General features: G+C 39.4%; 2 protein-coding genes across 3 annotated transcripts in view; one reads left to right on the top strand and one right to left on the bottom strand.

Moving 5' to 3' along the window:
- Positions 1-16778, top strand: part of LOC140527532 (D-3-phosphoglycerate dehydrogenase-like) — a 114855-nt gene that overhangs the window by 72132 nt on the left and 25945 nt on the right. The window lies entirely within an intron of this gene.
- The window catches only part of REG4 (regenerating family member 4), a 19892-nt gene continuing 4932 nt past the window's right edge, over positions 1819-16778 (bottom strand). Inside the window, exons 2-7 of one of the 2 annotated variants that reach the window (XM_072644533.1) lie at positions 16523-16655; positions 12336-12433; positions 9111-9248; positions 5289-5394; positions 2317-2415; positions 1819-2124 (exon numbers count right to left, since the gene is read on the bottom strand). In XM_072644533.1, the coding sequence (XP_072500634.1) occupies positions 2348-2415; positions 5289-5394; positions 9111-9248; positions 12336-12433; positions 16523-16586 (474 nt within the window). In that variant the 5' untranslated portion in view covers positions 16587-16655 and the 3' untranslated portion in view covers positions 1819-2124; positions 2317-2347. The remainder of the gene's footprint in view (positions 2125-2316; positions 2416-5288; positions 5395-9110; positions 9249-12335; positions 12434-16522; positions 16656-16778) is intronic. The other variant, XM_072644534.1, reaches the window with a different exon arrangement.

The following is a 16778-nucleotide window of genomic DNA, read 5'->3' as shown; positions in this document are numbered from 1 at the left end:
AATACTTGTTGATGGATGGATGAGGATCCATTGTGAATAAAACAATCTCCCTGGGCTTTCCACTGAGGTGCCAGGGTCTGACTATAGCCTGCTCAGGAGCACAGCAAGAACCTTTTTTAAAAATACAATTTCACCATAGTCATGTTAAGTAGAACAATGAAAATGAATGTGAGAAACCATAAAACAAAACATAGCACAAAGGAAAATGATCTGCTTCATTCTGCGATCTAATCCCATAGTTCTTTCTCAGGATGTGGAAGGGGTTTTGCCTCAAAAGTTCATTGGGAATTTTTTAGGTGCAAGGACCTTTTCAGACAATGGCACAAGACTATTTCTGTCCTTGCCTATCAGTGCATCTCCACGGAGTCACATAGGCATCATTTCTATAGCCATCCCCTAAACTGCACTTGGATTTTAAGGCAGATTCATTATATTGTTTCATGCTTAATAATAGCTTGCATATTCTAGGACTTGAAGATTTGAGAAGCACATTCCCTATGTTATCTCATTTGATCCTCATAACAAACCTGGGAGGTAGGGGCTATTATTATTATCCCCATTTCACAGATCAGGAAACTGAGGCAAACAGAGGTTAAAGTGACTTTGCCCAGTGTCACACAACTGTGAAAGTGTCTGAGGCAGGACACAAGCTCTTCTTGCTTCTTCATCACTGTATTCATTGGGCCATCTAGCTTAGGGAAAGCACTCCAGCTGATTTTAATCAAGCGCTATTCCAACAGTCATTTTCTTGTTTTGTGCTTGGGCAGAGGGCAGATGGAACAATGTATGTCACATTTCCCTCTTCCATATCTTTGCCTAGGGGCCTTCAACTCTGAAATGTATGCCTCACCTCCATCTCTTAGAATCCCAATCTTCCTTCAAAACTCATTTCAAACTCTATCCGCTTATACAAGCATTTCTTGAATCTTCTAATTGTTGGTGATTCCTCTCCATTCACATTCCCTTGTTTTATTTATAAATTTATGCATTTGGAATGTAAATTCCTTGAAGATAGTTTCCCTTTGTATCCCTAGCATCCAGTGCTTGACGCATAGTAAACCCTTAGAAAATGCTTGTTGGTTGATTGGACTATGAGGCAAGATGGTAGGCAAGAGATTTCATTCTTCTCCAGGAGAACAAAACTGGATTTGAAGCTGAGCTATGCCAGGCCTAATACAGGAATTTGCTAAAAATGGGACATCAGAAATAGTTACGAGCAATGTAGGAAAAAAAAAACTTAAGTAACTGCAAGGTCCTTCCAGCTGAGATAAGGAAATCTAATCTTTGTGCTCTTTCAAGTCCTAGTATAGTTTGGGCCCTGGGAAAAAATGTTCTTCCGGTCCTAAAATTCTATAATTCAAACTCAGTGCCAAGTGGGATTATTTCTAGTGAATCTACAAAGGAAGGCCAGGAGAGAAGCTTTAGCAAATTGAACTCATTTCCTCTAAATAACTTAAAAACTTGAAACAATTTTAAAATCTTGATCAATAACTACCTTTATGTTTCCTGGACCAGTAAGGTCCTAGAATGTTAGCCCCAGAAAAGAACTTGGTAATTAATCAATTATGAAGTATTTATTAAGCAGTTACTATGGACCAGATACCATGTCAGATGCCAAAGATAGGAAGATATAAATAAAACTGTCCTTGGTTTCAAGAAGTTCCCATCCAAAGGAAGGAAACAAGCTACATAAGCATCTAGGTACCTTGGAGATGGCCATTATGAAGTGGGACAGAGTCTGTGAGGAAAGAATTGTAGAGTAAAAGTCTTGAGTGTGGTCTTTGAACCCTCAGCAGCCCCAAATGAAGCAAAGTCAGCTTTTGTGCACACAGCTATTTATTAAAAGGGAACATCAGGGCTCATGACGTAGATCTATCCTGGTGGAAGACAGGCTGTACTTTGCACTGGATACATATCCTCCTAGCCAGAGGTGGGAGGCTACACCAGAGTTACAAGGGTCAGGGTAAGTGAACCTGGAGAAGAAAGATCCCACAGAACTGGGGCAAGCAGTGCATGTGCTGAGAAAACTTGCTTTATTCCCTACCCCTCCATCTGCCACCCCGAAGTCACAGAGATCCTCCATCACTTGGGGGTGATGTCTCTCCTCCTATTTCTATCTTCATTCTGCCCCAAGATGGCAGGAGGGAGGGAAAGGGGAGAACACATGAGAATTAGAAAGTTAATGCTTCAGAAATCCATTGGCTAAATTGCTGACACGTTGCTGATAAAAATTGATTGGGAAGGACTGAAGAGGGAAAAGTTTTCCAGTAGTTCATGGAATCTTCCCATTGGGATAGGAATAAAAAAAAAACATACTTGTGACTGGTGTTGGGTCTTAGCCTCACTGCTAGGGTCGGTACTTGCATACGAAGTGTTGGCGCTTGCTGCAGTGATTTTTATTCCAGGTTAAGAAATCTGAAAAAAAAATATAAAAACATTCCCTTTCTTCTCTGCCTTAAACCCAATCTCAAGTCCCTGATAAGGTTACCCAAAATTCCCGTGGCCCTTCTTTTTTTTTTAAATAAGTTTGTAAATTGGAGACAACTGATAGGGTTGGTGATTCCTACCATTGAAAGATGAACTCATATTTCATCAAGAACAGAGAGAAAAATCTAAAAAATATCAGCTCTGTCTCTATTGGTTGCTGAGTAACCACAAAGCCTTGTCCTTTGTCCAACCCAGTGGAAGCATCTCACATTTTGTCTTGAGGGGAGAATACCATGATCCTTGGGGAGAGACACTGAGCTTGGATCTCCAACTACATATAAATACTGACTGAAATAACCAGTCACTTTACCTTTTGCTTATGCTGTTACTACTCCCCTCTAACCAAAAAAGGTGGGTTGTTTTGATGACTCACTGATATTACCCCAATTTTTTAAGAAAACCTATTATACTAAAAGATGATCCATCTAGTAATTTTAGGCAGCGAGCTCAGTGATGTTTTAGTTTGATGGGAAGCAGAAGGAAAGGATTCTCAATTCCCTTCAAATAAGTCTTTTCTGGTCATCACTATGACCTGTGGATCAGGGGACAGTAAAATATGACTCTCCAGGTTTACAGGACCATGTCACCACCACTATACAGCCACCACTACTGGCAGGCCAAAACTTGAGGTATATGCATGGTATCTGTTTTCTAATTTAAGGAAAGATGTATGAAGGGATGAAATCTTGTATGTTGGTCACAAGGAAGATTTTAGATGTTTAGTGTTATAGGAAAGGGAGACTAACAATAGCATAGTGAGATAGACTGTCTTTGTGGCGACAAGTAACTGGAAAGTAAGAGGATGACTTTCAATTGGGGAATGGTTGAACACATTATGGTATTTGGAAGTGGAGGAATACGATGATTTTGGAAGAAATTATGAAGGGGACAGTTTCCGAGTAATCCGGAAAGACTTTTGTGAAATGATAGCGAGTAAAGAGATCAGAATCAGGAAAATAACTTATAAAATAGTAACACTATAAAGACAAACAATTTTGAAAGACTTAGGAAATCTGATTAATGGAATGACCAACCAGGATTCCAGAGGACTAGTGATAAAATATGCTTCTTTTCTGACAGAAAGGACTCAGGGCATAGAATGAGACATAAATTTATAGACATAACCAACATAAGAATTTATTTTGCTTGACTATGCCCATCAGCTATAAGGGATTTTTTTGTTTTTGTTTTGTTTTGCAATGGGAGGAAATGGACTAAGAGGGAGAGAAAATAAATGCCTGTTAATTGAAAAAAATGTTTAATTAAAGTGAACTACCCCTCTTTTAAAAAGAGAAAGAACACTTTGCTCATCTCAGAAAACTTGTATGGGAGTCCTGGCTGTTTCTCACTAGCTGTGTGACCCTTTATAGAGTTTTAATTTCCTCATTCCTAAAATAATGGAGTTAGACTAAACCCCTTCTTTAGGTTTCTTCCATCTCTGAATTGATTCAATCTCTTGAATCAATGGGCGGAAATTAGAAGGCATAGATTTTAGCTCAGTGAAAGAGAACTAAAAATAAACAGTTTTAGAGTAGTCCAACAACAGAACAGACCTCCTTCAAGGAGCAGTTCATTCTCAATAACTGAAGTTTTTCAAGTAAAAAGAAGTTGGATGCCTCAGGAATGCTTTAGTTGCGATTTCTTTTTTGGGAGAGAGGTTGGATTAACTCTCTGATTCTAAGTACTTAGATACTCATAAGATACGATAAGAGCTAGACCTCTGATTTCAGAGGTATAAAGAAAATTCTGCGACCCCCCGCCATGAGAAAACTCCTTCTGCTAATGCACAGGGGCAATTCCTTGCAATTTATAGTTGTCTTAGTTGCCTAAAGCAGAAGTATCATATATGGCCCCTAAAACTCACCAGTGCAGCTCAAACCAGATTCAAGTGTAATTAGGAAATTTTAACCAAAATAAAAATGCAATAGAAACATAGATAATATTTTATTTTACATACATAATAAATATGTTGCTGAATTATGTATGGGTTAGATGCCCTTGTTTCTCTTTGACTTTGACATTGTAAGCCTGGAGCTGAGAGGTGATGATTCACCAGGTTACACAGCCTGTATATGCCAGAAGCAAAATTTGGCCATTCCTGGCTTTGAGGCCAGTTCTCTTCCCACAACACCATCTAAATCTCACTGATGACAGAGTAAAGAAAGGGTTGTCTTCAAAGCCAGGGACAGTTAGATTTAAGTTTCACTTCTGATCTGTACAGACTATGACCTGAGATAAATCATTTAACCTCTAGGCCAAGCAATTTCTCAGACTTCGAAGCTGCAGAGAAATAACTCAGCTGCACTGGTAAGAGAGAGTTCCCTATACAAACAGCATCCTAGATTTAGTCTCTATCTCTGTTTGGGAGACAGGGATGAGGACAAGACTCTCCAGTGGAATCCCAGAGTTATAAATGGTTAAGAGGTTGATATCGAGGGACTGATGTGGGGGTGTGTGCTAGAGACTGTGTGTTTGTGTATACCCAAGTGTAAGGACTTTGGGATGCTTCTCACTTTTCATTTTTAATAAGGAAAAAACCTGTTAGTTGTTGTCATTCAGTTGTTTCAGTCATATTCCACTCTTTGTGACGCCATTTGGGGTTTTTTTTGGAATGGTTTGCCATTTCCTTCTTCAGCTCATTTTACAGATGAGGAAACTGAGGCAACTTGTCCAGGGTCACACAGCTAATAAGTGTCTGAGTCTGGATTTGAACTCTGGAAGATGCCAAGCCTAATAGCCTTTCCATCCCACCTAGCTGCCCATAAGTGAGAAGCAGATCTAGATGATGCATCAGCACTTACTGTTCTGATATGCCATTTCCCCACAGGCCTTATTTCCATGAGGAGACTTGTCAGACCAGGCTCTGAAGAGAAACAAGCCTCCATCAATCCATTTCCAATTGTTGTTCTGCAAGCAACAGGTGAAATGAAAGAATATTTACATGAGAGTGCTCTCCTCCCTATGTCTTCAAGCATTTTGTCCTTTTCTCCCATCTCAGAATGAAGTGATTTGCATCTTTGCCAAGATTAATCCTTCCATCTGTGTCCTTGAACCCCCTCCTTTCCCATCCTTCCCTCCTTTCAAGGACCTTACTCTATAAATCGATACCTTTCTTGCATTTTCATCCTCTGTTTTTCTTCTGATTCCTTCCACTAAGCATGCAGTCTCAGGTCTTCCCTAGGCAGCTAAAAGATGTGGTTTGCCATTTCCTTCTCCAGTTCATTTTACAGATAAGGAAACTGAGGCAAACAGGACAAAGCGAATTGCCTAGGGTCACATTGCTGCCAAGTATCTGAGACTGGATTTGAATTCAGGCCTTTCTGACTCCAAGAACAGTGCTGGTGGAAAGTGTCCCTGAGTCACCAAGACCTGAGTTCAAATCTAGCCTCAGATGCTTATTAGCTAAGTGACCTTGGACAAGTGACTTAACCTTGTCTGTCTCAGTTTCCTCAACTAGAAAATATGGATAACAACAGCATTTGCCTTCCAGGGATGTTGTGAGGAGAAATAAGATAATATTTGTAAAGCACTTTGCAAATCTTAAAGTGTTAGATATTATTATCTTAAAAACCAAAACCAAAACCCATCTGGCCTTGACCTTGTTATTCCCTCATGTGTCATATGATATTTCTCTTCCTTTTCACTGACAAACTACTTTCAGAAGAGTAGTTCTAACCCTACTTCATTGGGCACTTTGTAATCTTATCCCATTTGCCTTTTTTAAAAAAAAATCTCCAGCACCATGCCTGGCACATGCAAGTGTTTAATACGTGCTTTTTGGTTGACTGTTTGCTCTCTCCAAGTTCTTCCCTTCCAGGCAGAGTTCATATTTTATTTTATAACTAATAGGGAGCCCCAGAAGGTATTTGAATAGAGGAGTGATGATGGGTCAGGCCTGTGTATCAGAAAGCCTATTTTGGCAGCTGTTTAAAGGATGAAAAAAAGTGTGGAAGCAGAGAGATCAGGTAGGAGGGGATTAGGAAAATCCAGGCCAGAGGTGGTAAAGGTTAAGGTGGGATGCACCTGGGTGGAAGCAACGTAGGTGGTGGGTAAGGAGTATAGAAAAAAACATTATGAATGTAGAATGAAGAACTGATTGGATGTGATAGGTGAGGGTAGGGAGATGTCCAAGAGAATGTCTCTGCTCCTGCCAGGATGTACTTAGGGTAGTCTCCTCAGTATACCACGTTCATTTTTAATTCAGGATCTTTTCTTTCTAGAGTGTATATGTCATCATGTCCCCACCCAGCCAGGTTCCTACATTGTTTAACTAGAAAGTGGGAGTACAACTTAGTAATTGAGACCCCTGATGTCTTTCCTTATTTAACTGGTGTTTCTTTCATTTCAGATCCTGTGGGCTTTGTTTGGTGATGGCCCCTGCACTTTTTATTTAATCAAGTCAGTAAATATTAGTTGAGCACCTACAATCTGGGACCACTCTCTCTCATGGATTACATAAATTTGGTGACTCTGGAGTGGAGTTATTCTACTTAGTACTTTCATTATACTTGATTGTGACTAGGTGACTGGAAAGTGAGGTGGCTCGGGTTCTTCGTGCCCCTAATCTTTCTTTGAAGGTTTAGAAGAAAGAGAGGAGTGAATAAATGGTCTGTAACAGCAAATGTGAAATCTGTACCCGCCTGCTTGCGGTTCAAAGGTTACATGTCAGCTTCTTTTTGTGACTAAAAGTCAGAAGACCAGGCTCTCCTTTCTCTCCCCAGGCTCCAGCTTTTAGGCAAATTGGCAACATTGAGTAGTCAGTCTCCATCAAAGAGAAGAGTTTCATGCAAATGATCTTTGAACTATGAGTTACACATCTAATTTTTAGAGTGGAGCATTGAACCGGGAACATGTGAATTTTCAGTGAACAGCTGTGTTATTGACCCCATCCCATCTGGAACCCAAGCACAAGGGGCATCTCCTAAGGTTTTAGCATAGCTCTTCTCTTCCTCCTTTGTCTTTTCTTTTATGAAGGAAAGACTGGATCGCAAGCAACACTTCCTCTAAGAGGCTGTTAACCTTCCATCTATTCAGAATTAGATTATGAACTTCTTAAGGACAGGGACTATCTTTTGCGCCCTTGCTTAGCACAGTGCCTGGCACATAGATGCTCTTAATAAATATTTATCGATTGACTGACTTCTTGTGGGAGCAGCTTGGTGGCACAGTGGGTACAGCACAGGGCTTAGAATCAGGAAAATCTGATTTTGACTCCTACAGCAGCAAAGCTGTGTAACCCCGAGCAAATAACTTAATCTCCTTGTGCCCCACTTTCTTCATCTGTAGAATGAGAAAAACAGCCATTCGTTCTAATTCTTCTAAACAACATGACTAATGTGAAAGTATGTTTCATAGGAATGTGTATGTTAGAGCCTATATCAGATTGCACGCCATCTTGGGGAGGGGGCGAAAATATAAAATTTATGGAAGTGAATGTTGAAAACTAAAAATAGATAAATTAACTTAAAAAAAGAATGAACAAAATAGTAGCCCCTATTTTAGAGAGCTGAAGGGAAAATCAAATGAGTTAACATACATGTAGAGTGGTTTTCAAATCTTAAAACATTATATAATTGTTCACTATTATGAAGATGCTCTGATTGATCTATGGTGTCTCTCCTCCATGGGAATGTAGACATTTTTTGCTTTTTCTCTGCATACCTAGTCCTTAGTACGGTTTCTAGGATATAAAAAGTCAATAAAAAAGGAGAGTTAAATCTTTATGTATGTCTGTGTATACAAGCTTTTGTATGTATGTGTGTCATGAGAACCTTGACTTCCAAGAGGTAATGAGGCCCTGAACTCAGAAGCATCATGTCCATTCTCTAGCCATCCTCTGAAGCACTATATTGTGCTGGACTCTAGCAGAACCCTATCCAGGGGGCTAATTCAATTCAAATAATAAATAACTATTAAGTATTGGGCCAGCTAGGTGGGACAGTGGTTAGACTGCAGGGCCAGGAGTCAAGAAGACTTCTCTTCCTGAGTTCAAATCTTGCTTCAGTCATTTCCTAACTGTGTGACCTTGGGCAAGTTACTTTACCCTGTTTGCTTCCGTTTCCTAATCCGTCAAAAGAACTGGAGAAGGAAATGGCAAACCACTCCAGTGTCACTGCCAAGAAAACCCCAAATGGGGTCATGAAAAATCAGACACACCTTAACAATAACAAGTGGGTGCTTATTATGTTCTAGACCCGGACACTACAAAGACAAGACTAAAATAAACCCCGTCCTCAGAGAGTTTACATTCTACTCATAACCTACCATTTGGACCCAGAGTGTAATGATCCCATGCATGGACGTTGGCAACCAACACTAGGGGTGTGCTGGAATCAGCTCAAGGTTGGTTAATTGTTCAGTGTGAGCATTTACACCCTAGACTCAGGAGATCAATCAGGGCTAGTTTTACTGTTTTGTTGATTGTTTACTCAAGAGGGCAGATTAAGTTTAAAAGTACTTTGTGGGTGCTTTTTTGGTTTACTTCTCAAAGGCTGATTATTAATCATTTACCTGCATAAACCAGCAAACTTATTTACCTTCTTACAGAGAAAGTAGGTTAATTCCCAGATGGAGGATTGGAGTCATTTCTAAAAAGGCAGTAAAAAATCCCCTCCAAAAATTACCTTTTGGGAATCAATGAGACCAATCCAGACAGGCTGGTTTCGCTGGTAGACCCAGATGTACTTGGCTATGACTTTGGCTTCCTTTTGATCCAGCACAGAAGCCAGGTGGGCCCCATTCCCAAAGGCCTGACACTCCAGCTGCAAGCAAGAGGAGCTTTCATCAGTCATCACTGTAATCCCAGGCTCCCAGATAGAGAACTGTGTCTCAGTAGTTTTAACTCCTATCCAAACCCTCATTTAGGAAATTTAGAATTTACCAGAATCATCAGCAAAGAGTAACCTTGGGCCTGAGAGAAGATAAAAGGGTTACCTCGAAGAATGCCATCAGAATGGAAGGTTGCATCCACTAGGAGAACAGGAATATAATCTTATACCACGGTTAAAAGTTACTGGCAATGGATGATGTGGCCAGTCATATTTTCAGGTGCCTTTAAAAGACGTATATCTAAGACAAATATTTGTTTGCTGGGCTCTTTTCCTCAGTAGTGGTGGACTTTGAACTTGAAATAGAGATCATTCCCCCAATTTAGCTACAGCAAGGGCTGATGTGTAACTTGTATCTGTGTTACAGCTTAAAAAATCCTTTTGGGCAATTAAATTCATATCTCCTATAATCCTGGGTATTTTTGCATTTATCCTAGATCTCACTTCTACAAAGCTATGCATAACCATGTCCACTGGAGCACAGTCAAAAGCTTTGTCTTGACCAAATCAGATAATTCTCATCAACAGGAAGCTGACCACTTGGTGTTGAGTATTTTTGGCCATAGTAACATCTTACCATCTGCTAATATGTAGATAGTTGGTGTCTGTGGTGGTAGAAGAAGTAGTCACACTAAAGATACAAGAAGTTTTAAAATCCTGAATAATAGATAGTTTATGAAATTCCATGTGCCCTAAGGACTATGCAAAATGTAGAAAACAACTGATTTCTCTTCTTTGGGTAAATACACATATCCTAGTTATCAGTTTGATTCATATCTGTGATTTCATTGATGAAGAACAGGAAATCCTCTTGTTGATGTAATTCACCTTCAGAACTCCTAATTGTAGAGAGCTGTCTAGGGGCACTGGAACAATCCCAAGTGGTGTGTTTGACTAGACCAAAATTACACAGCCAGTATGGGTTGGAGGGATGTCAACCCAGTAGGCATGGGAAAATTTTCAAGAGTGAAATTCTAAAGACACGTAGAAAAACAATTCTGATGAAGGCGTGTTGTTTAAAGAGACTAGCTGTGGATATACTAAGAACGAGCCCAAGTTGAAAACTGTGACATGGCTCAATAAAAACAGGATGACTAGTAAAAAGCTCAGAATAAGTTGAGGTGCTAAGAAAAGATTAAAAACAAAAAAGTGATTTTTAAACATTATTTGGAAAAAGGTGAAGTCTCAAAGGACAGGATCACTATTTGATGCTTAATTATTATTTAGCTTTTGTTTCTTTGCAAAGAACAACTATTTTTAGACTGGAAAGGATAAAGTAAGAAAATAGTAAGAGAACACCTGTCTACCTTTTTGGACAAGCTAGATGGTGCCATAATGGACAGAGAACCAGGCTTGGAATCAGGAAGCTTGAGTTCAAATCCAGCCTCAGATACTTACTAGCTCTGTGTTCTGCCTTGGTTTCCTCATCTGTAAAATGAACTGGAGAAGAGAATGGCAAACCACTCCAATATCTTTGCCAAGAAAACCCCAAATGGGGTCATGAAGAGTCAGACAAGATTGAAAAATGACTGAACAACAACAAACCTTTCTGCCTTTAATGATTCCATGTCAGAAGGCTCAGATGAATTAGATCCCAAAGCATTGCCAGGCATGGTGTACGTACTCTCTAAGCCACTGTGAAAGATCATAGAATGGTGGAGACAGGCCTCTGGACCAGAGAAGGCCAGACTTTATCCTGATTTTTTTAAATGAACTAGAAAGAAGTCTATAAACTGTAAACCAGTGAGCTTGACCTCACTTCCTAGCAAAATTGCTAATGAGAAGAATCGTGAATATTACAATGAGCCAATGGCTTCCTAAAGAACAGGTATTTTTGAACTAACTCCATTTTCTTTTCTGGAAGGGGTAGACTGACAGTTTACTTAGATTTTAGTAAAGCTTTTGGAAAAGTTGTATAGTTTTGTGTATGTGATGGAGAGAAATGGACTAGGGCGGGCATTAATAATACTGTTGAGTTGATTTAAAACTGACTTAATGCCCTGGTCCAAGAGTTTCTATGTCTCCAGTGGACTGTCTAAGAATCTGGACTTGGCCTTGTGCTAGTTAACATTTCTATTAGTGACTTGAATAAAAGCTTAGGTAGTATGCTTATCAAATTTGTAGTTGACACAGAGCAGGAAGGAATAGTTAGCAAGAAGGATGATAGATTCAAGGATAAATATAAAGTCTTACCCAAGAGCTGAAAATCAGCACTATAAGTAAATGACAGAAGTTTGGCTAGATAGCAGTTTTTCTGAAGAAAGTCTGGGAATTTTAGGTGGGTGCAAGCTTGGTGTAAAGAAGCAATGTGATGTGACAGGCAAAAAAATTCACATGAATTTTATCTGTACTGGAAAGTGTAATTCCAGAACTAGAGAGGTGACAGTCTTACTATACTCTGCCTCATCAGACTATATCTGGAATATTGTGTTCAGTTCTTGGCAACGAATTTTAAGGAAAACAATTGGTAACCTAGGGAGAGTCCAAAAGGTGTAGGTTGGTGAAGGACTTTCAAGATCATGGCATATGAGAACGGGAATATTTTTTAAAACTGGGGATATTTAGCTGGAAGAAGAAAAGACTTGGACAAAAATAAAAATAATGGGAACTGGAAATAGCAACAGTGAAGATGTGGCCTTAAAGTAAGGAAAGATTCCCAACCACTGGAGCTATTCGAAAGTGGGGTGGCCTGTCTTAGGAAGCAGTGGATTTCCCTCATCACCAGACATTTTCAAGCAGAGGGTAGAAAATGACTGTTGGGTATATTGGAGTAGAGTCTCTTGTTCAGGTGGTGATTGTGCTAAGTCACCATTGAGATCTCTTACAGTTCTTCTGATATTTTGTGATTCTTTTCTTTTTCAAATAACTACTCTCTGTCTGCCTAACTGTTGAAACACATAGGATCAACATTGTAGTTTTTCTCTCAAGGTCCCTTGAGGCACCTGATGCTTGAGGCTAATTGACTGGAACTGTTCCAAAGAACCCTGGAGAAGCTGTCATGAATTGACACAAATTTCTTACCTCAGCATCAGACCAACTTAGACGTTTCCGAAAATATCCATAACAATTGGATCTGTAGTAAAACCATCCTGGACTGCAGCTGGGTCTCAAGAGAATATCTTTATGTAAACAAAAAGTTGTCATTAGTCATCATGAAAGTAAGGCAGGGGTCTCTCATTTCTTCCTGATTATCCCTCCCCATACCTATTCCTCTTTTGGACAGTTCTAAGTATTAAATATTCAAAAATAACAAATTCCTTTCCACAAGTCTCAGTTTTCTATTATGTAAAATAGAGATAATACTTGTACCATTTATCTTCCAGGCCTATTAAGAAGATAAACACTAAATCATTATACAATGAGAATAATTACAAAATCCAATATTAGGCTATGAAAAGACTTACATGAAGTGATGCAATGCGCACTCAGTAGAAACAGAACACACACATGACAAAGGTAAGCAGATTTCAGACAGACTGGGGGAAGTATTACAAAATAAAATAATTTTTTGTTATTATTTTAGTTTTACTCTATTAAAATGTTCAAGTTGCTATATACAATTCCTCCTTTTATTCTGAATATTTGCTTTTGTTGATGGTTGTAAAATTTATAATAAAATCATTTGACCATCTAGGACATGGTCCTTGGATGTATCCATATTATTATGGCCTGTTAGATCCAGGAAGTAATCCTTTCTCTATACTCAACAGGTTCATGTCAGTCTTGACCTTCATCTTTGAGTCCCAACATGGAGAGATGGAAAACCGGGTTATTAATCAGTTGAAATCCTACAGCTTACTAAATCTGGAGATGAGAAGGTAGAGAGAGGGTTGTTTAACAGTAGAAGGACCAAGCTGTGTCAACTGACCCAGTGAACTATTATTATTTTACTTAATCCTGGAGGTAAAGACAATATAGATAATTGGATGAAAATTTTTATTTCGAAGTAAAATTATATTTCTGTGTCAATTGACACATCTGGTTCTTACAGTGTTAATAAGTCTTCGAGGATGAGGGGGCATTTTTAGGGCTTCGAAGGAGTGTGTAAACCATTCATTTTTATGAAAGATGGTCTGCAAATGAGTCTGAATTTCAACAAGAAAGAGTTTGTTTGGGGTCGATGAAGAATTTCTTTCGGCTTACCCACCCTAAGTGATTTGATGCTGAGATAGGCATTTATCACTGCCCTTAGAGAAATTAGAGAATTATTATATAGAAACCACTATTTGAACTCTGGTCTCCCTGACTCTGAGCCCAGTGCTCTGTCCATTGGGCCAACTAGCTGCCCTGAAAACTTTTTTATGGAAATCTTATTCATATTACATATAAAACAGTTCGGAAAATGTTGCTTTAAGCTCGACTACATGCGATAATAGCATTATAACAGCAGCCAGACCCTTTTCCTGTGGTCCTGTGCTCACTAAGCAACCCTCTGATGACTACCTTTAGGTAGTAGTTATCCCAGGTAACTGGATATGCCTTGATTACCAGACGAAAGTATTCTAAACACCGGAAAGATATTCTGCCCTGCCCACAAATTAATAAATTGGATTCTTGCTTAAAGAAAAAAGAGACCATTGCTTCACAGACAGCATACTTAGTACAATAGTTCCAATGTTCCTTTGGAGTCTTGGGTGCCTGTGTGTGGCCTTTCAGAGACAAAAAATTTAGGCTTGATACTCCCTGATTCTCAAATAGGACACACAGAAACTTCAATAAGAACACAAGGTCATAGTGTTCAGAGTAGATTCAATATTTAAAAAACTTACAAGACCGAGACAGTCTAATCAGAGAAGGAATGAATTCCCTAAGGTCAGATGTGCCCAGTCAAATATTTACTTGCAATCCACAGTGGGGCCAGGTTAAGGGCTCACATCCTAATACTGTGCAGGCTGAGCAAGGTGTTGATAACTTCTGAGCATGTATTGGGGGTATAATTGAACTGATAACAGCCTGATCCCTGAAGATGAGTCCTTTGGTATTTTCTTAGTCTCTTTTTTGTTGGTTCTGTATTTCTCTCCCATTGTTTCTGGTATAGGAGTTTCCATCATGGATAGTTTATGGGAGGTCTGAAATGTTAGTTCCTTGGCATCCTTTCTTTCTAGTCTTTCCTCTCCCCCACCTTATAGTGCTACCCTGATCATCCTGCTTCCCTCCTAAAGCTTTAAAGGCCTGTTAGATCCTGGACATTCCTGTTTATTCCTAGAACAGTGATGGAAGAACAAACGGGCTGCCAAAAGAGATGACCAGTCAATTCAATACAAATAGATATCAGTAAAAGAGTTATCTTTTGCTTACTGACCTTTGCCAGGAACTGGGGAGACCAAGAAAGACAGAAGATAGCCCCTTCTGTACTAAATTTCTGTAGCAATAATCATGATTTATCGTCTTGAAGCTTCTTTTTCACCTTTATGTGCCCCTCCCCTCTCACCACAAGGCAAAAATAGCAGCAAGACATAGAAGTAAAAGACAGGCAGATTCCAGACCAATTTTTAAAAATCTTGATAATTGAGTTGCCTTGGGAGGCAGAGAGTTTCCTGTCACTGGAAGTCTTTAAACAGAGGCTGGATGACTCCTAGTCAGGTATGTTGTGGACAAGGGTATCCCCACTCCGGAAAGGGTTGGAGCTAGTTTTGTCTGAGGCACCTTCCAGATCTGAGGGTCTGGGACGTATTAGAACGTAAGCTTCTTGAAAGCAGGGACTGTCTTTCTGTTTGTATTTTTTTGTTAGTGCTTGGTACATAAGAAGTTCTCAAGAAATGTTTCTTGACTTGATCACAAGACATATATATGTATATATTATATATAACACATATAAAAATATATTTACGCACACATATATATATATACATACATACACAGATATGTATATATATGCACACATACACACACATATATATATATATATATATATATACATATGTAAGCATATACATATAAGTATGTGTACTTATACAGAGAGGTTAAAGTTTTGCCTCTGATGTATATTTGACATGTGACCTGGCTCAGTCACTTAGCTTTTCAATGTTCTAGGCAAATCTATGCCTTTAAGTTGCAGAGAAGGTGTAGACTTACATTGTTGTCATTCAGCAGAGACTGACCATATCACACCAATACTGTTCGTGGTTTTTTTTGAGCAGATACTGGAGTGGTTTGCTATTTCTTCTCCAGTGGTTAAGTGACTTGCCAGGATCATATGGCTAGTAAGTGTCTAAGGCCATATTGGAACTTAGGTCTTCCTGACTCCAGGTCCAGCACTCTATCCACAGAGTCACCTACCCACCCCAGATTTACATTAGTAGAAGTAATTTCTTTATCTGGACCTCTACCTATACTGATAAAATCCCAGGTCCAGTTCCTATTTTGTGTTTGGCTTTTAAAGCCCTTTAGAGACTGTCTCTTTCTACTTTTCTGATGGTCTTATGCTTTACTCCCTACCACATACAATATGATACAGACACACTGGCCTTCTTGAGGTTCCTTTCAATTCTCCATCTGTCTGCTTGTCTCTCTGCCTTTCCATTAATTGTTCCTCATAGCTGGAATGCCTTTCCTCCTTTCTTATCCCTGGTTTACTTTAAGACTAAGGTCAAATCTCATCTTCTGCAGAAGACCTTTCCCTGTATTCTGCCCCTATACCTCTTACCTCCCCCTGACAAAAGTTTTCCCTCTGAAATGATTTCCCATTTACACTGAATGTATCCTGTACACACATGTATCTGTTTACATGTGGTCTCCCCATTAGAATGAGTTTCTTGAAAGCAGACACTGTTTTCCCATTTTTTTGTATCCCCACAATGCCTCAAACAGAATAAGAGATTAATCAATGCTTATTGACTGACTGAATATCCCTATTAAACAGGAAATAATTAAACTACTCTATTAGTTTTTTCCTTCTTCAGCATGTTTATGTTTTCATCTGTGCATTAAAAAAAAAACATTCCATAAGAATTTTTTAAAGTGTAATTCTTATTTGGCCACCATCTCCTTCCTACTTACAAACTTATTGGCTCCTATTTCTGTGTCTTCATTTGGGTCCTTTCCTTCTGGGCACTGCTCTGGTCTGCACCCTTTCAGCACTTGGCTATCTTGCCCTGTATCCATCGGTTTTTTATTTGCTTCCAATGGCTTCTCTTTAGTGTAGGTGCTACACTTTAGGCTCCTCAAAGGAGGCCTTTATCTTTGAAGCTGTCAATGGTGCAACTCACCTCCTAGGATGCCTGTGACTGCGGCACAGCTCAGGAGCAGGAACAGCCAGTTTGCAGAAGCCATTCTCTTCTTCCTCTCCCTCTCAATCACGGGCTCCTGTTATGTCCTTGAAGCTTCTGAATAGCCCTGGATCTGCAATGTAAATATATTTGCTGAGATGGGAAGGAGCCAGTTTCTTTCAGGATTTTTCAGATCTCCAAAGGCCTGGACCTGCTGAGCTAGAGAATTCCCTAGTCCTAAAGAACAGCAATACCC

Source organism: Notamacropus eugenii, chromosome 2 (genome assembly GCF_028372415.1).
Source record: "Notamacropus eugenii isolate mMacEug1 chromosome 2, mMacEug1.pri_v2, whole genome shotgun sequence".
NCBI classification, from domain to species: Eukaryota; Metazoa; Chordata; class Mammalia; order Diprotodontia; family Macropodidae; genus Notamacropus; species Notamacropus eugenii.
The sequence above is the reverse complement of the archived record's forward strand: the minus strand, read 5'-3'. Positions and strand labels throughout refer to the sequence as shown.